The following is a 25,704-nucleotide window of genomic DNA, read 5'->3' on the forward strand; positions in this document are numbered from 1 at the left end:
CATATTAAAAAAAGATATAACTTTGTGTTATTTTCTGAGAGAGAGGGAAACAGATATATGTCATCATATGACAGAAATCTTATGAGAATTGCTTGATGATCCAAGCTTTGTTTCACAAAATGAAAGATTTTCCTTCCCGACTGAGAAAGTTGTTGCAACTTGAAGAAGCAAACACAAAGAAGGTTGAACATCCTATTTTTTTTTTTTAATCCCCCATCTTTTTAAGCTAAAGAAAGCTCCAAAGCACAAACACACACAGAACTACCAGCTACCATCACAAAAACATTGTTGTGCACATGAATTTGCAAAAAAGCTTGGTACTCACCGTGCTTTGGGTGAGGTTTTTCGCTCTCTGAGCCTGTGATGTGCCGATCTCTGCCTCTCTTGCTTTCTGCCTATAAGCCACCAGCACTCTCTCTCAGCTTCGTGATCCAGAGTGCAAGAAGCAACCTGACGTATCTGTCCTCAAACCCAGGGAGATTTCCCTCACGCCACAAAGCCTCCTCCTCCTTCATCAGTTAATCAGAGCAGATCATTTTCTCACTCATATTGTTTTGAAAACACACACAAATACAAATAGTATAAAGAATAATGACATTCAAATCTGATAATCATTTTATTTTTATTTATTTTTACCAGTGCAAATCTTTCATGTCATTCATAAGGAATAGTGATGTAAAATACAGAAGCAGGTGTACTCAGGAAAGACAAAACCTTTCAGTAGAGGAGATGAGTGTGATGCTTATCAATCAACCATTAGTGCTCTTATTTTTGGTATTAATTATGTCTGGTAATCTTTAAAACATGTAATAAAGACACTGTGGAAAAACATGAAGATTAAATTGTCATGTTGTAAATTTTAGCTATATATAATAACACAGGAGAAATATGTGGGTTTGTCTTGTTAGCAAGCATAAACACAGCAATAAAATAATGAAATCTGTTATATATTAACACACAAAATAAATCAATTCTCATGTGCTATGGCTTGAAAGCCAATAAAACAATATTATGTCAGGAAAAAACGTACAGGTAGACAGAGGTGTTGCTGTCTTTAATTGGTATCAATAACCTATAACAACTTGACAGCTCTTTAGCCTCTTTAGCATTTGGGATCGAAATAGAGTTACATTTTGTTTGCTTTGTTTAATCATCAGAAAGAATGAGTTCTCTAATGAGTACATCTAATGCCCAGCAATATTCATATGAAAGAAACTGAACAAGAAACAGATCATGAACTGTAAGCCAGCACCATCGCAGCAGTCAAATGACACCGTCCGCCTATAAAATGCAGCTGGATAGGTTATGGTTGGCCGTAAATCCAGAAATAAACATTTAATATAGACAGGTCGTCTTTCCTCATCAGTACTGCGTGCATCACATGGTTTGCAAATGACTGGATGTAAAAAGCTTTCTTCAGCTTTGACACAAAGCACTGGATTTACATGACTGATAATAAAGCTCGAAGCTGATTGGCTCGGTGCTGTGCAACGTGAAGGTGTCCTTCGCTGTGATTGGCTGGGGCACTTGTCAATCACTCGAAGTCGTACGCCTCATCCCGCGGTGTGACGTCGTCCAGGAAGATGGCGCTTTGGAGGAGAGGTGTCTCATGATAGTCTATTGATTAATGTCCCTCAGCTGTGTTCATCGAAAGAGCATTAACGCAGACACACCGAATATGATCGGTCGGGAAAGGTGATCGCTCCTCTGGTCTCCATGGGCGACGGGACACCGCATCTCGTAGCGGTGTTTGCTGTCGTCAGCTAAAACACTTAGCATTGACGTGCTAGCCGAAGCTAGTTAGCTGGCTAACAGGGAGTCGCTGACGTTAAACAGACAGAAAATATGCGTGTTCGCGAAGCCTACGCTGGGGTTAAACGATTAAAACACTTAATTTAGTATCGAACCGGTCATTTGCTGTTTAGGACGACGATTCCAATTAGCTGGCGTTTAGTTAGCCGAGCTAGGAGGATGAAGAGCCGCCATGGAAATGTTTGGTTGCTGGCCACTGGGGTTCTTCTGTCGGCGTTGTGTCTGTCTGAAGGTGCTCCTCTGCTGTATCCTCGCACATCAGGTGAGACAGCTGACTGCAAGCTGATACACACTTTGTTCACTCGCTTAAACTGTTTGCCGTCCGGCCGCCAGCTAGCGGATGTTTCTGTCGGCTCGTATTTGCTGGTAGCTGGTGCTAATCAGCAGCTAAAGGCTAACAACACAACAACCTGCCTGCATTTCCTGCTCACCAGCGGAGTGTGTTATCAGTGTATGTGAGAGTCGTGCTAATTGACGTTGACATGTGTTTGATCACAAAGTTTAAAGGGACATCAGTTGTTCTGTCTGTCTGTAGTAATATGTGGAAAATCCCTGCGTGTCATCGTTACGACTCAGCTAGTTGACAGCGAACAGGTGAACACAAACAACAGCACTCGGAAAATACTTGTTAACCTTGTCTAGTTTCACTCTGATTGATTTTGAACGCACATGAGTCAGTCATCGGGCAGCAGTGATGTGAGTTAATGGAGAACAGCCCGGTTTAACTACAGGTAATGGGGTGTTTCACCTTTCACAGTCATTGGCATTTAAACAAGTTTATGGTACAGTGGATTAGATGTTGGCCTACCAGCATGGAAACACTGTTTCTCATTGTTTTGATGTGATCCTTGAATAACCTCTTTGATCATAGTGTCCTGGCACTTCTCCCACATCACAGGTTTTGTCTCGGGTGTGATGATCATTCGATTATTTTAGGATGAATGAAAGTCTGTGCGTGGAAGAAAACAGTTTAGAGAAACAGGAGGAAACTGGAAATGTATGACAACAATTCAGTCCCACCAGTTTTACTTGTTACTAATCAGATGTTATTGTTTTGTAACTGATAGTGTATCAACAGCAGAATAATTGATGACAATTTTAATCATAGTTTTAATCATCAGTGGTATTCATCGAGTAAAAACTTTAACGTAGCGTTTTGGCGGTTACAGCTTCTCAAGGATTAGTATATATTTGGTTTCCTTCATTTCAGCGCATTATAATTCCCTTTAAAGTATTTTGACTGTTTTCCAAACAGAATTAGGTTGTTAATCGAAAAATAGTACTCAATTCAAGTAGATGACTCAATTACTACAACAGCCGTTTGTTGAGGACGCCACACTTCAGAGACAAGGGAATAGTTTCAGTGTTTCACTGTTTTTGGATCTTCTCACTGTGGCCTCTCTTGGTATAATGTAACCAGCATCCCTGTTAGAAATGAATGGATGCGTACGTGAATATTGGTAATGTGTAACTGTAACACATTCCAAGCTTATCAGCACCAGTCAATGATTAGCAACAGTGATGTTTACATAATTATAATACAGCGTACGGGAAAGGTGTGTCGCAATATGCGCATGCTTTTTATGCTTTTATTACTTAGCAACCTGTTCTTTGCCCAGGTGTGATACAGTAATACTCGGTTGTTTAAAGTTTGTATTTAGGAGAATAAAAACATTTGGATTTAGGAAAATGAATTACGGGTGAGATCACACGTAAAAGAAGAGCTGGAGAGGGAGTTTCAAAAGCCGGGCGTCCAGTGACATGCGCTTTGTTTACACATATCAAACATGGGTGAGGGTAGATGGGTAAGCTTTAACTGTAGTAACAGGAAGGTGATGGTGGCATGTCTAGTTTATAAGTCAAGGTGGACATTGGCCTTAACCTTCCACTGCATTACTCAGTGGCTCTGAGACGCTGTGGAGGCGATGCTGCTTTCACAAACCAGCTTATCAGTTATCTTGCTGTCAGGGGCCGAGGCTCCAGCCACGGCCCCCTTTAGTCCATTTGCTTGCTTCATTTTACATATTTAAAAAGAAAAGTATATGAAAAAAGAGAGAACACATGCGGATATTGACCAATATATATAGTGTCTTATTGTTTTGACGGCAGACGTTACTGATTTATGATTGAAAACGACACAGTGTTACTATGGATCCTTCCAAGGGCAGCCACAAGTATTGGCTGCTTCAGATCCCTGGGCTCTTCATTTGATCGACGAGCCTCTAGCGCTTCCTATTTTAGCAGGCACACACATCTTAGCCGAAACCCAAACACGTCAGCCAGACAACGCCGTCCTTCATCCTGCGTGTAACCGAAAGTGCAGACATCCACTGTTGTGCACACTGGTGGGTAAAATCTGCAAAAAAATGGGTCAGCTCCCCCTCTGTGTGAATGCCTACTGAAATATGCAGAGGAACCGAAATGAGACCTGGCAGCTCCCTGCCGTATTGGTCCCAAAAACCAGTTGAGTCATTTTGGTGGAGCCTGCCAAGTCATAATATGAACCCATGACTCAGATAAGGCCTAGCGGAGGAGAACTGATCCCACGTAGAGCTGCCGTGACCCAGCTCCTGTCTTTTCTATCTGACTGCAGCTACAGCCTCTCTGGGAGTCCTGCGCTGCCTGGATCCCCGTCACGCTCCTGAAACAGACAGGAGGTGTTCGTATCAAAAAGCTGCCTGCAATTACAGCCACATGTTTTTCACAGGATTGTTGTGAGGTTTTAAGCTTTGGCTTTATTAAAGCCAGCTGGAACTCTGAACAGTCGAACAAAGTGACAGATTTCGTTGGCTGTGATTGTAGATTATTTGCCTTTTTTTAGTCATCCACTGTACGCATCGTTTGGTCGGTTTATACTGTGTTTAAATGTGCTTTATAAATTAAATTTACTTACTAGATGGAAGTGTTTTGTTAAAAAAATCTTCGTATTTTGGATGTGACTGGAACAGGGCCATTACGTCATGGTTTATCAGTAGCTCCATTTTGGAAAGTCTCGCCAGTCAACAATTATGAATCATATGTGGATGGTCTTATCCCGACTCGGGGGTTTCCTTCTCTCAGTGTGAGGCTGTGGTGGTGGGGGTAGTGGGCTGCAGTATGTTTACAGTTGTAAATCTTTATGACGTTTGTATTTATCCAAACCGGAGAGTCCCTGTAGCTCTGTACCTCACCAGTTCTACCAACAACTCAGCATTTTCAGATGAAGAATTTAAAGATATATATCGAGAGACGGTTCAGTCGTGATACAAATATGTGAGGATTCAAATCGGTGAGATTAAAAGTGAATTGTGGTATCAATTTCACTTCACGAAAGGAAACATTGTTTTGCACAGTTTATAACCGTCAGAAATAAAATCTGTGAAAATCAGTCTTTCAGTCTTTGAGTTGAGTGTCGTTACATCCATAGTCTAAATAGAGATTTAGACCAACCAGATTTCCTTTATTGACATATGCTAAGCTACTGGCTGTGATTCTCACTGAATACACAGACAAACAGGATTTCCCCTCTGGGATCAATAGAGGCTTTTCTTATGTTTTCTTATATTTAGTTTCATTTCTCTTTACTGGAAGGCTTTTACTGCACTTGACATTTGCCTGATGTCACATTGTTTCTTCCCTCCAGACCATGTTAATTCCTCTGGATCGCTCTCTCCACATAGTTTCCTATTTGTTTGTAGCGTGTCCTATCTGGAAGCTATGACATGTCAAGTGCTAGCAGTAAAATCTGACTCACAACAAGCTGAAATGACTGTGTGGTTTGTGGTTCTTATTAATGAATGTTAAGCAGATTCAGTCTATTATGTCGAGCTGCGTCAGTTCTCCTCCTGTTCTTTCTACTTACAACTGTAACACAAAGGATTTGTGCGTAACCTTTCAGTAGCCCATATAAGACTAAGCGAGGCACATCGCCTCCCTCCTGATGCCGATGATGAATTGCAAGGTCAGCAACACTTTAATTTAACAGTTGTAAGTACACATCTGCATTTAGAGCTACATCCACTTGACCTGTGTTCTGACTGTAGACCCATTTAATCTTTAATGTCTCTTCTCATCAATATTTCACCACAGACACTGTTTCTCTAGTGCAGTCTTTAGTACAGAGGAGGTGTCTGTGCAAGTATTCCCGTGGAAGCATTCAGGACTGGTTTAAATACGTGTTTCAGGTATTTCACACAGTATACCTCTTTTTACTTTTCCTGAAGGCCAAGTTGCCTGTGGTGTCTTTGACCGAGCGTGATCTAGAGTTGTAATGTTACACTGGATCTCAGCGGTAGGGGAAACACAGCTCACAGTTTGAAAATGTATGTCAGTTTGGGAAAACCTAAGGCTCTCAAGACATTTGTAAAAAAAAGAAAAAAAGTCAGGACGTAAGAGACCAGCTTAATCCTGTCTATTTTTCGTCTGTGATAGCTTGGCGTACTGTCTGCAGTAGACATGAAATGAATATCAATCATGGCTGACACTTTGGATCATATCTGATGTTCCCCGGGGAGATAAAGTGATTACTGCTCATTTCATCTGCTGTGCTGTCTGAATACACAGCTGCTCCATCTGACCAGAGCGGACTGGCAGTAAGATCACTGCTCAGCTTGTTGTTTGTTAGACTCGCTTTCAGCCTCTGCAAGTTCTTACCTCAGGGTAAATTGGAGAGAATATTTTATTTATAATACCGGGGGAACCAGGACCAGATTAGTTAACGCCAAAACGGGAGAAAAATAGCTAAATCTGTTCTTCTTTCCCCTCTTTCTGCTGACAAACAACAACAACAACATTATGCATTACAGCCATTGTCTGGTGTGAGTGTGACACATCCCAGTGCCTCAGCTCGGTGTCAGCACTTTAAATCTCCTTTCTGTTGCCTCCTACTCTCCTTGTTTCAGTAAGGTTGGATGCATTGTTTAGATGTTTTCTTTGACATTCAGTCGACTTTCGATTTCTTTTGACATCTGCAAGCATGTAAAATAGATCAAAAAGGGTAGCTCAGGATAATAATAATAATCCCCCTGCTGCTGCACTAAGAGCATTTTCTTTTTTCACAATAACTATAAATGCAGATTAAAGATGACACCTGTATAAGCTATCCGGAGAGATTTGATTTTAACATTTCAGGACCGGACTGTGTCCAACGAGGATATGCTATAATATGGAAAAGCTTTTTTTTTTTTTTTTTGCACCATCCACACGAGAGACCATTTTCAGATTGATCCCATCCGAATGAGCGCAATTTATACATTGTTAAAAATGTCAAAAAGGAGAGGGAAAAAATATGTTTTCGAATTTACCAGCTCATTGCAAACATATTAGCCTCAGTCTGGTCTCTCATTTATTCCAAAGGGCTCAGACTGTGTTGCAGTATTACTAAAAAAAAATCTCTGCTAATGTGACAACATGGGACAACTAGTGGTAGGGTTATAGTTTGGATGTATTCAGCAACCGCTTTCATCTGTCAGGAATTTTGTAATTCAGCAGAAGGAGACTCAGCAGGTGTTGATTCTCCCTCCAGCGGACAGGATGTACCTGACAAGCTGCGACCAGTGGGAGACAGAGTAAACACGGGACGGAGAACGGGGAGGAGAGTCTCCCACGAATTCTCACCAGTCTCTCAGTACACACTCTTACTCTCTCCGTCATACACACACATCATGCCCTGTCGAGATCTAGAGGGCTGAGATTATGTCCACGTTTATTACGATGTGATACGACATAGTGCAATTATAAAATAAGCTTCAAGTGGATTGGGCTGTTCATTCACATACAGCACTGACTCTAACAGGCAGACAGTACTCACACCTTTCAGACGAGCTGTTAGGCATGAGCAGTGACATTTGGCACCTGACAAGACAAAGTGGACAAGAACATGGTTGAGCTTTTGTCAGAAAGAAACAGGCATTTTTTAAATACTTTGTCTGTCCATCTTTGTAAGCTTCCAATCCAGGGAGAACATATTTTTTTTTAGTTAAAGGCCGTTGCCTACACTTAACAATTCTGCCTTTGGAGCATCTTTAATTTTTCTAAATAATATCATTTGAATGGTTTGCACTTATATAGCACCTTTCTATTCTTCTTACCACTCAAAGCTCTTTAATCTACATGTCACATTCACCCGTTTTGCAGATGCTGCAATCAGAAACAGAAACAAATTCATTCACGCTCACTGACGGCACAGCGTTGGGAGCAATTTGGGGTTCGCACACTGCGATACCTGGCTTTGAGGAGCCGCAAATCTATTTATCTATCTATTAGTGGATGACCCGCTCTACCTCCTGAGCCACAGCCACAACTTAAATGTATTGCTATATCAAAATCTGCTATAAATGTGGTTTGGCTACCTACTACAGCCCACTTTTATTTCCTTCATTAGCACGTTATCTGTGTTTTTTTTTTTTACAGGGCTATACTACAGACGCTGGAAATAAATTGGGCCTCTAATAGTTAAAATGTGTTGTGTGTGTGAAGCAGTCTCCAGAACAAAGACGTTGGTGGCACTAAATTGGAAATCGGTTGCACCAAAATGGAAAGCCTCAGCTGTGCGTGTGTGTGTGTGTGTGTGTTGGTCAGCATAGGTGTAGTGAGAGGTGCAGCAGCTGAGCAGAGCAGTGGGTGGGTTGCAAGACTGCTGTCAGCCCTGCCACTCAAACTGCTGGGCCAGCAGCATCCTCACCGGCACAGACCCACACCTGCTGTCACCACTGCTGCACCATCAGCTGCTTATCAGCCAGTGAAAACCCCCACAGCTGTCCCCCGAATGGCCGATTAGGGATAGAGGTTGCTTGTTCTGGTTCTGAAGAAGTCACAATTATTGTCACGTAATGTTTGCAGAAATTGTGAACCATAAATGAACCTTTTTTTAATCTTTCTTCCCTCTGCAGAGGAGTTGCTAGTGAAAGAGAGCAGGGAGCTCCAAAAGTTGCAGGAGCACAGTGCAGTTTATTTTTGCTGTCAAGCTTTTTGTTGTGGGTGGATTTAGAAGAAGAGCCAGTACACCCCTGGCGTGCTGTATTACTGTCAAACACACTTATGTTTATGCTCGTGACAAGGCTGTCAGGTGCCTTCTTTCATTCTCTTCCAGATACATTTTGAAGCACAGCTATTACTGCGAATGATTCAGCATACTTTGTGTCTGTCCTTCTTTTCAGGTGGAGGTACAGGGGACACGCTGTCCGTGTCTCTCTACCTGTCCCTGGTGGTGTCGCTGACGGCGCTTGTGGCCTTGGTGGTGTTGCTAGTGAACTGCGTGACCTGCTGCAAGGAAAGGGAGATCAACTTCAAGGTGAGAGTCCTGGCAGGCAGGTAGCCAGACAGCCACAGCTCCACCTGCTCCCATGCGGGCCGCCCACGCCTACCGAATACAGAGTGCGCATGGATCGTAATGGACAGCCACTGTGAACCTAGCTCCTGTTGTGAAAGATGTGCTCTGTAGTGTCATGACAAGCCGGTTTTAATCCCTTCTTGTTTTTTTTTTGTTGACGCAGGAGTTTGAGGACCACTTTGATGATGAGATTGACTTCACTCCACCGGCAGAGGACACGCCCTCTATGCAGTCCCCAGCTGAGGTGTACACCCTCGCTGTGTCTCCTGTGGCCCTGCCTGGACCCCCACACCTCCAACCTCCCTCCCTCATCGCAGGTCAGGCACAGGCACATGCACACTCGCAGACAAATTTATGTGTGTCAAAACACAATGTTTAGGGAAAATATATGGAAGTTTGGTGTGTTTTTGTGATGTACTGTACTAAGAAAAACACATCTGATAGGGATCTTGAGCACTACCTGTCAATAAATCACCACACTTATGAGTAACACATGCTCAAGGTGAAGCCTGTTCATTAGTACAGTCTTAATTAACAAGGTTTTGTGGTTGTTTCACAGAGGGATCCACAGGTTTCCAGGTAGCACGCCACAGCTTGAGTTACATCCAAGAGATTGGAAATGGCTGGTTTGGCCAGGTAAGATTTGTTTTCTTTAATTCACTTTTTGAAGTAAGGTGAGGCAGTTTCATTTGTTAAGCATGATTCAGGTGGATTCAAGTTAGGGTTGAACACATTTAGGTGGCTGTTTGAATCTGTTATAACTGGTTTAGGCACATATTCTCTTCTTTGTTCTTACTGCTTATTCCATGACTCATCTTAAGGTTGATAGGTAAATACACGTTCTCCAAACAATCCCCAGTTTGTCCAGAGTTTGTCACATTTTTCAAATCTTGTTTGAACCTGAAACATCCTGTTTGGCCTATTTCTCTGTATCTTGTTAAGTCTGAAGTGTTGTATCAACAGGTCCTTCTGAGTGAGATCTACACAGATCCAGGTGGAGCCAGAGTGGTGGTGAAGGAGTTAAAAGCTAATGCAAGTGCCAAGGAGCAGAATGACTTCTTGCAGCAAGGGGATCCATACAGGTAAACACCCTAAATCCCTTGACTGAAGACTATTATTATGTTTCTGTTGTTTTCAATCAGGTGATCTATAATGTTAGATTAAATACTGATAGTATTTTATATTGTGAGTGGAAGGACATGCATACAGTACATGTGGACAAAAATAGTCATCACTGTAATGTTAGCAGCACCCTCTACCTCTCCTCTTGCACATTGCATTAATCTCCTCTCAAATCTTCAAGATTGCCTAAGATTGACTAATTAACATCAGTATTAACAGGTTTCATGTTATTTTATCTATGCAGAGTGCTGCAGCACCCAAACATCCTCCAATGCCTGGGACAGTGCGTTGAGGCCATTCCCTTCTTGCTTGTCTTTGAGTACTGTGAAATGGTGAGTGACCGCATGCTGTACTAAATGTTATTTATAACAAACACCATCAACCCCTTTTTAATCTACAAAACAAAGTGTTTGAGAAACTTGTGTAACAGCCAAAATTAATCATTTTAATTTTAATTTATGTACTATAAATCTGCAGCGTGTAATCTTATTTTGTGCCGGTTAACATGCCGTCATTGTGTACAAGTGTCGAGGGATTGCAAGAAGGTTCATTTCCTACTTGCTAGTTCAGCCATTCTTCACTTAGAAGGCTTCATTAATTGAGAAATCTGAGAATTAGCTCTTGTCAGTCCATTAAGCTCACAAATTCACAGGGCAAGACCCCTTTAAATACTGTCCGGCAAGCATTGCATAGCTGACCCGCCCTACTGTCCAACTGGACTGAGAGCCTACTGTCTCAATCCCAAATTAGCCCTTGTTCACCTAAACATATTGAAGTGACTCAGGCTTCGTCCTGGCAGCTGATTTGTTCAATGTTTCTTTACCTATCCTGGGTGGGCTGGGCTCTGACTGCTTGGAGCTCCCTCCCCTCCCTCCTCCGCTGCTCCCCTCCCCCTCCTGAAGTCGCATAGCTAGTCTAAGCCTGCGACCTCTCACATTCCCACCTCACCCAGTAAAGCAACAGGCTCCATTTACGCTCCCCTGGTATCGGCACCGCCAGTTGCTGTGTTTGTGCATTTTTATGGGTAGCACCTTGTGTATGTTAGAAACTGTTGAGTTGAGTCTAAAGTAAACTAAGCTGTTCTCAACGAAACTTATGGGGTGCATAGCCAAAAATGTTCCCCTAAAAATAAACTCCACCTCGGTGTCTGTTTGGTTCAGTAACCAAGAAATAGAAAACACTGCACTTTCTAATCCAGCCTGTAATGAACACTAACAGTCAGAGAAATGCGGATTCAACATTTGAGCTTAATTTGTTGTAGTGTTGGATAACAATATATTAAAAAGTTGGGACGCATCAGTCGATATTTGCCTTGTCCACTGACGTCGGCTTAACGGCAAATAAGATGCCATTCACCGACGTCAGTGGCCGATCTGTTGTGTCACTTCAGTTTTGCGCTGGCTAAATGTTGTGCTGGTTATTTTCAACTCACTGGCACAAATCACACGCAAACACCAGTGTGCTCCATGCAGCAGCAAGAAAGGTCTTATAATGTGATGTGATGTAATCCATCAAAGTGCAGCCTCAAAACTTACCTTACAATTGACTCAACATTCCTTCTACTTACGTAGTCTTCATGACTCCTCCATATGTTATAATTGCTATTGATTAACACAGACTCCAGAATAGACTTGTACTTGTTACTATTTTCATTATACTTTAAAGCGGCTACAACATATTTTTTTAATGATAAATCAAATAACAATGTGACAACGAGAATTATCGCCTGAATCTGCAACTCCTCTCTCCTCCGGTTCACTTTCACTGCTCTCGTGTCGTCGTTTTCGGCCACATAGAGCAGCTCTTTTCAATGAGCAGCTAAGGAGGCAGATATTTGCCTCAGGAGACCAAAACAAGGTTAAAAGAAGGAATTTATATTCACCAGCTGACCAGAAACACGACTCCATATGAATAAAATATTGCCCTATAACTGCTGAATGTTTAAATAAGTAACCGTTTGCCAGCAAGTTCAACTTAAAAGGTGATTATAAGTTAATATTGTGTTTGCAACTTCCGCTGCCCCCAAGTGGCCAAAATATATTAGTTATTGCAGGTGTAATTTATAAAAGTATTGGCTGATCATTTACTGTATAAAATATCAAAAATGACAATTGAATCATAACTGATGTCTAACTATTAATCTGACCAACAGTTAGAGTATTACATTTTAAATTAAAAGTGTTTCTTCACATTTGTGAAAGCAAAACCTCACAGTTGAATTAAAACAACTTATTTGACATGTGAGTGAACTGTTGAATCAGATGACCCTTGTCCTACTCTGGCAGCAGTAAATCTTGTGTGTGTGAGTGTATCAGGCTCAGGTGTGTCTGGTGCACAAGAGGGGCACAGGTCCTCCCGGTTATTACTGCTTGATGCCAGGATGTCCTTTCTGTGGTAACCATAAATGAGCTGGCACAGCCTGAGCCATAAAGTTTGACTTCACACTTGGTTTAAAAGGTAAACATTGCACTGGTCTGGCTGCATTTTCTGTAATTTATTAGCCATGTCTGCAGCATGGTGGAACATTTTCTTTTCTGCTCCTTGGATGTTGAGCCACATTTTATGTGCTTGCAGGAAAAAGGAAGTGCATGGCTGCTGCTTCGGTGACACAAATGCATTGAGTAGTAACTCCACCCCCCACCTTGCCACATTTATCTGTACTGGTAACGTGTCCAGCAGGATCTAGTTTGGCTCACGTTGCCAGACATTGCATAACTTTGTTGGGCCGGGGTATTGTCAGCTGCCCAGGCCTGGCCGGTGTCCTGGCATTGTGGTCTTTCCCAGCCAGCTCTATTAATGTCTCTGACAGGAGATGGAAACGAGACAAGGTGAATGACTTATCGCAAGTGTGTACCAGTCATTAAGGAAGATAGTGTAATGAAGACCAGGTCCTGTTTGTTGAGGGTGATAATGTGTGAGGGGAGCACAACTGAGTGATGTCTATGCTCGTTATCCCCTGCTGGATAAAGAGTTTTTAGGACTTCGTCCAAGTGGGATCTTGTTTTACACAATACGTGTTTTCTTTCTTTCAATACAGTAGGATACAATACAAGAAGTTTTATTTGCACTACTTGCACATGAAACATTAAAATAGCAGTTTCAACCTACTTTCATGTTGAATTTAGAGTAAAAGACAACTTGGCTGTGGTCTCTTACTACTTCAGGCCGTGTCAATCATCCCCTAAGATGCCGAAACATGAAATGTGACACTGCAGCTGCGCAGTGGACAAGATGAATCCGAAAAAGCCAATATACTGTGACGTTCCCTGTGACAGCCTGGTGATTGATGGTGGTTTTTCCGGCCCGTATCACCCGTGCCGGGTAACCCTGACTCAAAGCATTTTAGACATCAAAATACATCAAGCAACTGGTGCAAGGGCCGCAGAATGTCACATACCATAGCGTGACTGACGGCTTCTAATGCATGGATCTCCAGCCTGGTGCCAGGCCAGGACGTTAGTCAGACCCTTCTCTGGTTCAGGGCCTCAGACGTAAGCCAGCTGACTTTTGGCTTTCAAAAAGCTGTTGATCTCCTTCATTTATTACGATCGTTAAAGCAACAATCCTCGTGGTGTTATGGAAGTGCTCTTCATGTTACTGTCATGGCATTTATTAAGTTGTACGTTACTGACCATGCTGTGACCGTAGGCAAATTGAGCCTTAAAATTCATCTGGTTGGTGCAGTTCTTTTTGACTTCTGTAGGTTAATTGGCTTTATCGATGATAACGTATTCTTTAAATTAGCATTGATTTAACAAAGACGGTTGGTTAAACTTGTTGCAGTTCAAACAGTGCAGCTTGTTCAGTGCTTGGGTTTCGCATTTCATTCAATTGCTCTGTTTAGCTTACAAGTAAAAAAGCTAACAGTAATCAGAATACACACCTTGTTTATAGTATCAACTAGTTGCATGGGGGGGCAAGCACTTAAAATAGCTTGAATTTCTTTCTTTCTATTTTTTTTTGTTTTTTTTTGTTACATAACTTAATCATGTGGTGTCTGAGCCAGACATCAATCTGTTCACTGGTAACTTGGTGCATTCTTGTTTATCCACGGGTCAGACACAAGGCTTAATTGTTTTGGCCTTTCACAGTTAATGTTGTTTCATTAACAGTACTGGACCCCCTCTCCTGAAACCCAGGCTTAATCACCTGCTGTGGAGCCTTCACAAATGAGGACAGGCAGAGGGTATCAGTTACCATACATTGAATATAGCTCTTCTCTGAAGACTGCTTCTCAGAGCCGTATGTGTTTTCGTGTGATAGTTTTTCTCCGAGTATGCAGGCGTGAATGTGGTTCAGGCAAACCGAGTTGCTTACGTAAGGCGACTGATCTAAGCTGCTTGTAGCGAGATCGCTCAGGGAAAAGTAAACCCTTTGTAAACACGCAGACACACAAACACAAACTTGCACGCTCCATAACTGCATGTGACTTGGAATTTTTAAGCAAAGCGCCTCGTACATTATAGGACGCTGGTGTGTGTACAGTATGTTCTCAGTAGCTCTTTCCTCAGGGGGTCTCGGTTCGTCTGGCTAATCAGGAGTCTCCTTCGCTTTACTCCGTGGCGAACATGATCTCAAAAGCACATTAAACTTAAATGGCCCTGTGCCTTCACATTTTGGAAGTCAAGTCGAGTTAAATATACTGCACACATCGTAGTGAAATAAAGTACAATATATACAGTATTGACAGTTTCTCAGCCATTGTACAGCCTGCTACTTGTTGTTGAATGATAACTACAGGTGTAGTTATCATTCAGCTCTGGGTTGTGAACCTGCGCACAGCTGAGGCCCTTGTTGTAATTCACATTTAGAGTCCCTCAGGACTCTATCCAACCACAAAGAGCCCTGTAGCAACTCCTTGTTCCAGTTACTTCTATTGACTTCTCACAGCACTGTGATCAGTCACACTGGTAACATTACACTTAATATCACTCACTAACCATGCGTGTGTGTTTGTGATGTTAGGATGTAATTAATTAACTCGTGTCCTGCTGGCCTCACGGGACACCTTGTTCTTTTCTTCCCCTCCGCTTGTGAGCTCCGAAACCCAACCAGACAGGGGCACAGTTTATTTCACTGACCTGAGCTGGACTCTTTTATTTATAAATCTCTGTGACACAGCATAGAGGTCCATTAAACAGCGTTACCCTTATTTGGTCCTCTCACACATCAGCAGTAAGAAGTGCTGAGGAGACAGTAACAGGAGAGTCTACTGCCCCTGTGTGGCGGACTCTGCACAATGCATTCAAAAGAGTCACTTGTTAAATTATTATTATTCCTATTGCTGTAATACAAATTCTTCTGGTTTTATTGAATGTTTATGTTTGATATTGATGAGCTAATACAACTGTCTGTCTGTCTGTGTGTCTGTTTTCAGGGGGATTTGCGGGGCTATCTGTCTCAGCAGGATTGGATGTTCAGAAACGCTGAGTTGCTGCAGCTGCAGAGGATGGCCTGTGAAATTGCTGCTGGTGTCACTCACCTTCACAAACACAACTTCCTGCACAGGTAGCACTTCAGAATTGCAACACTCAAGCAAGCTCACAGGTTTTAACCCACTAAGCTAAGCATTGTGCTCTTCATAACACTTTGTCTGTCAAAGAAGACAGCTGCTGTTTAGGGTAATGCTCACTCTCTTAGTGACATTTAGACACAAAAACATTGCAGTTACGTATTTTATTTATAACCCCGACTATTCAATGAGCCAACTTTTTTTTTTCTGCCCCAGTTTAATTTATTAGATTAGTAGTTTTCTTAATTAAATATGTATTACTTAATTACGGAGTTATTCTCTTTAAACTATATTTATTTAAATACAGAAGGATAAATGATAGGGTTTTCTTTTGTCTCATACATTTGAACTGTTCTTATCCAGTGCAACATAACTGTCATTTGGAATTAAAGATTTGGCTGAAATGTAATTTATTTAACATTCATTTTCATTTTGATGTTGCATCTTGTCAACACATTAAACATGCATAAATATTGGTGCCCTAAATTTTTGGATCAAGGCAGACTAATACATTTTTCATTGTATATGATTATTATGTACTAACTGTACTGTGTATGTAATGTCACTTGGTAAATTTATAGCCACAAACATCATAAAATATGATTGTCAAGACATAGGTCAACTGTTAGTTTTACTTTAGTGCTTACTGTCCAACCAGTCTCAGGAGTACCAGTGTTCTCCAAAAAAGGTGTGTACAGCAGAGAGGCTGCATTTCATTTTCATTTTTACCCCAGCGAGCACTGGATGTCTGGCTACTAGCAGCCAGTAGGGTGCAGGGGGTGTTGGGAACGGGTGGCTTGGGCATAACATACGATGCTCAGCTCATCAGCTCTATTTTGCATGCTCAGAATAAGCTCAGAGGGTTCCAATTACACAGCTCCCATGCATTGCCACAGTGTCAGCTGTCCGTTGCCAGAAGGATATGATGATTCTGCTTTTTGCATGTAAAGGGATAGCCTCATCTTGGGCGTTGTGTTTTAATCCTTGTTACAACTCAAAGGAAGCTCTACAAGCCTTCCCTCCGTGTGGACTAATTTAATTAACAATCGTAAAAATATTTCCGTGGCACTTTTGTTCTAGGGGCGCAAAAGTTAAAAAAATAAAATGTTACACACGCATTGCAGCTACAGATTGAATGTATGTTGATGGTGCTGCGCCACAGACACAAAACCCTCAGGGCAAGTGCTGTGTGGGCTGATATCCAAAGCTGAAACCTCAGCTTTGAAGTGCAAGGGTGAGAAAGGTGTAGCAAAAGTGCAAAACACATACTGGACTGTGTGCCATGAATATATTCTCACTCAGAAATGACAGAAAGAAGTTTGACAGTTTGTATTCTTTCAAGTATTAAAGGACCAGTTTGTAGGATTCAGTGGCATCTATCGGTAAAGTTGCAGATTGCAACCAACTATATACCACTCGCCTTCCAAGGGTGTAGGAGAAACTATGGCCGCAAAGAGGATGCGCTCCCTCTGTAGATAAATAAATATATATATGTATTTATTTTTCTGAGTGAAAATATAATTGGTTTTGAAAGGTGGTGATAATTAACAGTTCTTGGTAGTGGGCATAAAGATTTTGACCCAAGGGTTATTTGCTTTTTCTGTTGCTCACAGATATAATCAAGAAGCAGCTTGGACGTGGATCAGTGTCACTGTATGTTCAGCCAACAGCAGAGGACAGGAGAGTTTAAAATATGTCTCCATTTGTCTTACAGAGGTTTCAGTGGGTCTGACAGTAGCTGGGCCATGTACACGCAGGAACACTGGTGTCAGCAGTATTCGTGGTTAGGCGGGTAAAAGGACTTGGAACTTGTGCACAGGGAATGCTGCAGAGCTAAAGGGAAATCAAAGCCTGCCTCTTCAGTCGGTGTGAATGAACTAACATATGGCTGCTTAATGTCCAGAGAGAGCGGCGGAGCTTCATACGCCCTCTCCTGGCAGCCCCACAAAAAGTTTGCAGAGCCTGTGTTTCCCTCTAGAAACTATATCCTGCTGCTGTATGCACGAGTCAGGAATAGCCCCCGTATTAGTCTTGTTGCAACGTGAAGAGCAAAGGCAAATGACAGAAGAAGAATGTCCTATAGTCGCCAAAGTCATATGTGATCCTCGCCAGACTCGCTTGCCCTCGATTCTTGCGAGGTAATCTTAGCCCTTTAGGGTTAAGAGCAGATGGTGGATTCCTTGTTGATCTTGATGACATTGATTTTGTTGTCACTTCCCCCTGGTCTTTGCTTTAACTTTGCTTTATAGACACAAATGACAATGTACAGGCTAAACAAAATTGAGTAACTCGTACAAGCGTCAGTTGAATATTTTCACTCCAGTGATGATCACAAACTTGCCTGTGAGCTTCGTATTCAGTGAATGATTTGGTAATTGTGAATCTTGAAAGTATTTAAACCATGTCTTTCTCTATGCTCTCATAGTGATTTAGCTCTGAGGAACTGCTACCTGACTGCAGATCTTACAGTCAAAGTAGGAGACTATGGAATTGGACCCTACAGATACAAAGTAAGCATAAACCTCAATTTCAGATATTTTCTTCCTGGAGATTTTAATAATTTCATCACTACTGTATGGAACTGCATATTCATGTCAACATCAGGGGCTGGTTTCACGAGGATACTGTACATTAGGCTGGTTTTACTCTTAAATAGACATGATCCAATCAAACTTTTTATGGCTGATAAATAATGTCATATTATTTGAAATGGCTGGTCTGATACAGATTACCAGCGGTAATCCATTGAGTCTTATTGTGTTGTTTTTGTGTGATCACTAAACTGACTGAAAAGAAGAATGTTTATTAAGAAACAGCTGATTTCAGACACATTTGCTCACATTGTGGGCATTATTAACTCATAAAAAAAACAAATAAAGACTGTTTTGCTTTGTAGCATTTTAACACAGCCCCTCCAGAGCACAAAGCAGCCCGGCTGATCGAGTCCCACCGAGGTTACCGAGGTTAGCTGGGCCATCTGGAATCTTAGTGAAGCTAGAGAAACTTACAATGTGTGGGGGAGACTGGGCATCCATGACGGATCAGGCAGTAAAAACATTTAGTCTGTTTTGCTTAATTTCTAAACTTTTTTCCTGATAGAAATATTTTGAGACCACTGATCGAGCCATTTACAATAAATATTGTCCAATTAGACCATCTCTACTCTTGGAAGCATTTTAAGCTTAATTATTAGCCACCCTAATCCAGTCTATCTATGAACAATTACACAGGTAGTTTGGAAAAAAAAAAACTGTTAATGTTAAATATTATTGTAACTGTTAGATTCTGCCACAAAGCACACGTGAATGAGAGTTTTGTAGTGTGAAGCACGTTGGCCATGTTTTTTGTTCAAAAATTAGCCAAGAGAACAGAGAAAGAGAACAAATAGTTCCTTCTTAAGCCCTATTCGCACAGGACTGGTGTTACCAAGGGACCTCATGTGATTTAGAAATGACCCCCTTGCGACTGTTTTTTTTTTTTATACAGAACATTCACACGGGATAAGCAAAGTCTGCATTTTACTCGAATTCACTGACATTTTACCCAGGTTGGCGTGTTAATGAAGCTGCCGCTGTTCTGCCACACTCTTAATTTAAAGACACACTTATCGTTTCTGCTGCTGTGTGATGCTGCAAGTATTTAATAAAGTGCAAGTATTTGATGTGCATTTCAGTAGATTATGTTATAGATACAATACTATAGACAAGTAAAAGCATATATATAAAAGTTTGTTTGGGATGTCGGAGAGCTCTGTGTGTGTGCATCTCATAACTAAAGCTGCCAAACTGTGATGTTGTCGCCCCCTTCAGTTTTTATTATGGACCATTCTCTGTGCTGAAAGGTGGAGAAAAGCCTGAAACACTGGAGACAGCTGCAGAAAACACTGTAAAAATAACTTGCTGCTGATCTTATAATACATCCATGACCTGTATGCAGCAACACCATATTCTCCCCCCACCCACTGGCACTCCAATCTGACTTGTTTGTCTGAAGTCTGTCTTTGTGAAACCAGCTCCAGATGACCTGACAAAAAAATAGACCTTTTTTATCGTCGGCTGTATATTTCACTGATGAATTAATATCGTCTCTTGTAACTTCTCTTGTAACTTGACACACTGCAAATGTACTAAGGCATTCTGTTTGTTGGATTCCTTAATACTGCTGATCAGTTTAGCTGCCTGAATTTAATACTCATAAGGTCACGCACTGAATCTATTTATGTAAAAAAGTGAGAGTGCACTGCCTCAGTGAGAGCTGATAAACAACCAATGTTCTCCTTTTGTAGAGTGCTTTTAATGAAGAGGTGTTTGCACAGTTATTTGCTGTGTTTTTTAGAAAGTTACAGCTTGTAAAATTCACTAATTCTGTGTGTGACTGGAATGTTTTTACAATGTTATTATAGGAGGATTACATCATCACAGAGGATGATGTGTTCGCACCTCTGCGCTGGTTGGCTCCTGAACTGGTGGGTGAGCGCCATGGGGGTGTGATTACTATGGAGCAGACTAAGCCCAGCAATGTGTGGTAGGTACCAGATTGCAGCTCTTGACTGAAACATTAAAAAAAAAAAAAATCACTCCTAATGAGCGAGCGAACCGGAATCTAATTTAGTAATAAGGCAGGTATGAAAGATACTCCAGTTAGAGTCATGTCCTGTAATCAAAATATACATGTGAAGTATATTTGGAATGAGTATGACAGTAAATTGTTCTGTAGTACACCTCTGACTCATTGCTGAGAAAACAAACCCTTTCTGCTAATTCCAGAGCTTGTAAATCCAAACAATCTGGAAAATTTCCAAAAGAGTGGGAAAAGACACTGACACTGCACCAACTAAGCATCTCTCTACACTGTACAGTCTTTTTAGCCCCTCCCTGACTTCACTACTCATTGCCCGAATGCTTTCTCGTCATAAATTGCAGAGTTACATAGGATAGTTGTAGTTACAAGAGCCAGATTTTCCCCCTGAAATAAGAATATATTGAGATTTGAAATGCTTCCCATGTAAAGAGCAACTCGCTTATCATAAGTGAAGTATTTAAGTTTGGCTCTTGCCATCATAGCTGCTTTATGAATCATGCAATTTATTTGTTTCACAGTACTGTTTTTGTCGGTTTGGATATTCACAACAATGCAGCTACGTTGTTTTATGGTTTTAGAAGAGGTTAAGATCATTTGCTGAATTTGGAGTCTGCAGGATTGGTTTTGTCCTCCAGTAAATTGCAACAGCTATGTTATCCTCATTTTCCTGTAGGGCCTTGGGGGTCACATTGTGGGAGCTCTTTGAGAATTCTGCACAGCCGTACCCACATCTGTCTGACCGGGAGGTCCTCAATCATGTGATCAAGGATCAGCAAGTCAAACTCTTTAAACCACAACTAGAGCTTCCTTATTCTGACAGATGGTGAGTCTTTGGAATATGTCTATTAGAGCAAATTAAATACAAATAGTTTTAATTATTGAACTTATTTGGCCGTTAATAATGTAGCTAGCTAAAGAGTCTCTTTTTTCCTATAACTCCAGGTACGAGGTTCTGCAGTTCTGCTGGCTGTCTCCAGACAAGCGGGCTACAGCAGAGGAAGTGCACCGTTTGCTTATCTACCTGCGCATGCAAGGCCAGAAGGACATAGAAGAAGATTTTGAGCAACGGTGGGATGCTCTCAAGCCTAACCCTTCCGCACGGCAGACCACTGTTAGCCACTCCTCTTTCCCAATCTTGGAACAATTTGCTGATGATGCCCTGCGACAAGAGATCGATGAAGTTCTTACTGTTACCGAAACGAGCAAAGGTCTCAGCTTTGAGTATGTTTGGGAGGCAGCCAAGCACGACCACTATGATGGCAACCATGGACGTTCAAGCATGGACACAACTTTGAATTATCACAGCATGTTTTTTCCTGTTTCCAGTGAAGACATCCAGGCTCATTTCCCTGATCCTGTAGGCAGAGTACCGGGCAAAGAAAGCGGTAACACTCCATCAGGAATTCCTGGGATTGTACCAGTGTTTGATGCACAAAAGCCATGTAATGGAAACGAATATTACATACAATTGGAAGAACAAGGGGAGAGCACTATTGGGGATGATGGGGACGATGGGGACAGAGGGCAAGACATGGACTTCAGTTCAGGCCGGCAAGACTTTGTCATTCTCCAAGATGTCCGTCTGGATGAGTCTAGTACCGATGCTGATTTTTTCCACCAAAGTATTGACTCCAAGGATTCCTATTTACCAGACAGCCACATCTGGTCTTCTCTTGAAAATGACAGTCCATACCACACCAACATTTTCACTGAAGGGGGGTCCAAGCAAGAGGACTCTCCTTCCTGGAGAAAGAGTTTCATGGAGCTTCCAGAGCGCAATGGGAACCCTTTCCATGAAGGTGCCCCTTTAGAAGTCGAGGAGGTGGATACAGATAAAAGCTATGGGGATTCTTTTTTAGGGGATTGTTCAGAAGCTCCTCACCTAGTGGATTTTGTGGAAGTGGAGGGGGAGAACACAGATGTGAAGAGGCTTCTGAACACCGAAAAACTAGCTGACAACTTCATGTTTCTCAAAGACCAGAGCCTGATGAAAGACGGATCTAGATTCTCAAGTCCGCAGGATAATTTTCTTTTACCTGGTGTAGCCCACGAACCAGAAGACACATTCAAAATGCGTTCTTGGGACAACCTTGAGACTTTAGGCAGCTTAACCACAACAGACACTTATTATTTAAAACCTGCAGCAAGTAGCACATCCTCAAGACAGGAACTTTTAGACTCTCCAAGTGCCAGTTTCGGGGAGTTCAGTCAGTCTCTGATAGAAAATGAAACACTGGTGCCTTCCATTACAGTGGTCACAGAAGATGACACAAGCAACCAGCTGCCAGTTAGAAACAGTTCTTCCACCGAAGACCTTGGTCTGCTGCAATCCTCAGACAGAGGTATGGACTCTGGTTTTGATTCTACCTCAGAGAGGTTTGAGATTATCATTAGTCAAATTGATGACCACTCCCCTGAATTCTCTGAAAGTGCCACTACAGACTTATTGTGCACAGATGCCAAAATTCCCAGCCTTGAAGACGACCTTGGAACCTCAAAGGATAATTTTCAGCCCACAGAAGGTAAAATTCCTGAAAACCTGCAAGTCCAAGAATTGCCCTCAGACGATGGAAACAATGAAGACCTAACAAGTAACGATCTGTTGAGCGAACTAATTGAGGATGCAGATGTAGAACTGGAAACCACTCTGTCTGACCATGAAGAATCCTTCATGGATACCAGTGGGGGTCCTCATGACAGATCTTCTCTGTTGGTCTCTGGGCCATCTTTGGACCAGATCAGCCAGGACAGTTTACTGGAAGACAGTATGTCCACCACTCTACCAACTGTAGATAATTCAGCTGAGACGCCAGACTCTTTAGACTCTCTGGACATCCACAGGCTAGGTGAACAAGGAGAAGAACTAAGTGCTCAAATACCCCAACACAAACTCCAGCCTCCGTACAAAATATCAGACAGTGGATATGAGACAGAGAACCTGGAGTCTCCTGAGTGGAACTCTCAGCCTAATGTCAAAGACCACTCCCCTGTCAAAAACGGCTTGAGTGTTGCCAAAGAAGAGGAGGAGACAGAAGAGCCCACAGCTGCGACCAATCTGGTTCCACCAGAAATCATCATCTCTGAAGTAGAGGGTGTGCTGGACGCACACAACGAGGATCCCAGTGAGGTCCAGCAACCAGATCAAGTGGCCCCCGCCGAAGAGCCAATCATGGGCAGCAATTACAGAGACTCTGCCTACTTCTCAGACAATGAATCAGAACCTGAGAAGAAGGCTGAAGAAACAGTAGCGGTAGGTTCTAGTGAAGTGACGTGGCTGATGAACTCTACCGACGTGGTCAGCGGGGCTGCTGGAGTTCCAGCACTGGAGGCTAATGTGGAAAGAGATGTAGATTCTTTATTTTCTCAGCGAGAGTCTTCTGTAGCTTCTGAAGCACCTGCAGATGGAGAAACATCTGATCCTTGTGTTGGGAGCATATTAGCCAAGGCAGATTTCACAGAGAAATGTGAGAAGGAGGTGGCGGAGTCAACAATCGATCACAAAGAAGATGGAAACAAACCAGAGGTGTTAAAGGACGTAACGTCTCCTGATCAGCCAGACCCATCAGAAGATCTGGAAACGTCAACCCCACTTCCTTCTGCTACCCCATCAGAGCCATCGCCAGAGAGCACAGGTCATGCTAAACTAACCAGGACCTACGCGAGTGACGGTCATAAAATAAAAGAGCCGGACATGGAGGGCCGTTACCTCGGGAGGCGGGATGGCTCGGGTTTAGATGGACAGGAGGATGGCATAGATGCGGACGAGGAGGACGAGAACAGCGATGATTCCGACGATGACATCCGTGCGTACCAGCTACACAGCTCCAGCTCAGAGAGTGAGGATGACGTCGTGCATACGGTGCCACTCATTGTCTCAGACGACAGCAGTGCAAAGAACCTGAAGAGCTTGTTGAAACCCACCACGCTGAATATCGAGGCGTCATCTTCCCCGTTTTCCGCCAGGAGCAATGCAGATAACTCCAGGAGAGCTGTGTCTTTCTTCGACGATGTCACAGTCTACCTGTTCGACCAGGTAAAGTATTGTTTTGTCTTTTTTTGTTGTAGGTGTAACTAGTGAGCCACTGATGTGTGGCCATTCTAATTCCAACTCTATTCTGATTTAGGAGACTCCCACTAAGGAACTGGGTGACCATTCTTCAGGCTCAAACAGTCAGGTACCAGAGTTCAGCAGCCCGATGCCCACTGCAAGCTACCTGAACCGGTTTACCAACTCAGAAAGCTCCACAGATGAAGAAGGTAATGCTTGACACCACTAAATGTATGCAGCTGCTGGAAATAGTCTTTGCCATTATATACCCAGAGTTGTTTATTTCATCCCTACAGGTGGTGGTTTTGAGTGGGATGATGACTTCTCCTCCCCCACACCGGCCTTCCTGCCCAAGACGGATAAAAATCCCGTATCAAAGGTTATGTCCTCATCTGCAGCATCTCGCTTCTCCTCCCCGCCCCCGGCAGTAGGACGCGTGCTGGAGCCCAGCTGGACCAGCTCGTCAAACTACTCCCGTTTCTCCATCTCACCGGCCAGCATTGCCAGCTTCTCCCTCACACATCTCACAGACTCTGACATAGAACAAGGAGGTAAGTTGAGCATGCAGTCACACTAAACCTGTTAGGGTTGTCACACAGGTTCGTAGGAATAGTTGTACATTTCAGGAAATACGCTTATTAGCTTTTCTTGCTGAAAATCGTATTAAAAGATCTACACCACTCTTGTGTCAGTATGGTAAATATGAAGCTATGGCCAGCAGCAGCTCAGTGTAAGTCTCTACTGGTTGCCTGGCAACCTGAATGTAACAACACTTAGTCCATAGTCCAGCACATAACCCATGTGAAAGCACATGTTGTTTTTACACTTAATTTTTTCTCACAGATCTACCAAACGTGGCCATACTCATTGGGTCTCATAATGACATTATGTAGTCACGCTTGAGTAATATTAATCAATCAATCAGTCGAACACATTTAAACTCTCTTCATCCTCTTTTGTTCACCCCAGGAAGCAGCGAAGATGGAGAAAAGGACTAGTGTGATGAATGGAGGGACCATGTATCATCGCGCTATTGAAAAATGAACCTATACTCGCACTTTTTGGGAATGGAGGAACTGCTGAATTAAGGACAGATGACACGGTTTGTGGGGCAAACCGTGGATGCTTCTCTCAGGCAGAACAGTTCTTTACCTACATGGAGATGGCCATGAGAACAACGGCTGCAAACTTTCAGCAAATAAGACAGACGAGGCCCAGTCCCGGTCTGAGCCACATCACCTCTCCAGCTTACATCAGTGTGTGTGATTTCAGTTCAGTGCAATTCCTCTTGGATGAAAAAACTAAACTAAACAAAAAAAA

At 42.5% G+C, this 25,704-nt stretch overlaps 2 protein-coding genes across 5 annotated transcripts in view; one reads left to right on the plus strand and one right to left on the minus strand.

Annotated features, from left to right (window-relative positions):
* The window catches only part of LOC118322897 (parvalbumin beta-like), a 2,917-nt gene extending 2,316 nt beyond the window's left edge, over positions 1 to 601 (minus strand). Inside the window, exon 1 of the mRNA XM_035654746.1 lies at positions 326 to 601. The gene's annotated coding sequence lies outside the window, so the exon portion shown is untranslated. The remainder of the gene's footprint in view (positions 1 to 325) is intronic.
* lmtk2 (lemur tyrosine kinase 2) overlaps positions 1 to 25,704 on the plus strand; it is a gene marked incomplete at its 3' end in the record, with an annotated part of 34,283 nt that extends 8,579 nt beyond the window's left edge. For 2 of the 4 annotated variants that reach the window (XM_035654741.1, XM_035654742.1), the window contains 13 exon segments: positions 8,949 to 9,082; positions 9,285 to 9,438; positions 9,681 to 9,757; positions 10,085 to 10,203; positions 10,488 to 10,575; positions 15,621 to 15,751; positions 18,181 to 18,265; positions 20,158 to 20,279; positions 21,010 to 21,159; positions 21,279 to 24,369; positions 24,461 to 24,593; positions 24,681 to 24,935; positions 25,354 to 25,704. In XM_035654741.1, coding sequence (XP_035510634.1) covers positions 9,348 to 9,438; positions 9,681 to 9,757; positions 10,085 to 10,203; positions 10,488 to 10,575; positions 15,621 to 15,751; positions 18,181 to 18,265; positions 20,158 to 20,279; positions 21,010 to 21,159; positions 21,279 to 24,369; positions 24,461 to 24,593; positions 24,681 to 24,935; positions 25,354 to 25,382 — 4,371 coding nt within the window. In that variant the 5' untranslated portion in view covers positions 8,949 to 9,082; positions 9,285 to 9,347. 4 annotated transcript variants of the gene reach the window in all.

The sequence above is a fragment of the Morone saxatilis genome, unplaced genomic scaffold (assembly GCF_004916995.1).
Source record: "Morone saxatilis isolate NCDOM2014 unplaced genomic scaffold, NCSU_SB_2.0 Contig14, whole genome shotgun sequence".
NCBI classification, from domain to species: domain Eukaryota; kingdom Metazoa; phylum Chordata; class Actinopteri; family Moronidae; genus Morone; species Morone saxatilis.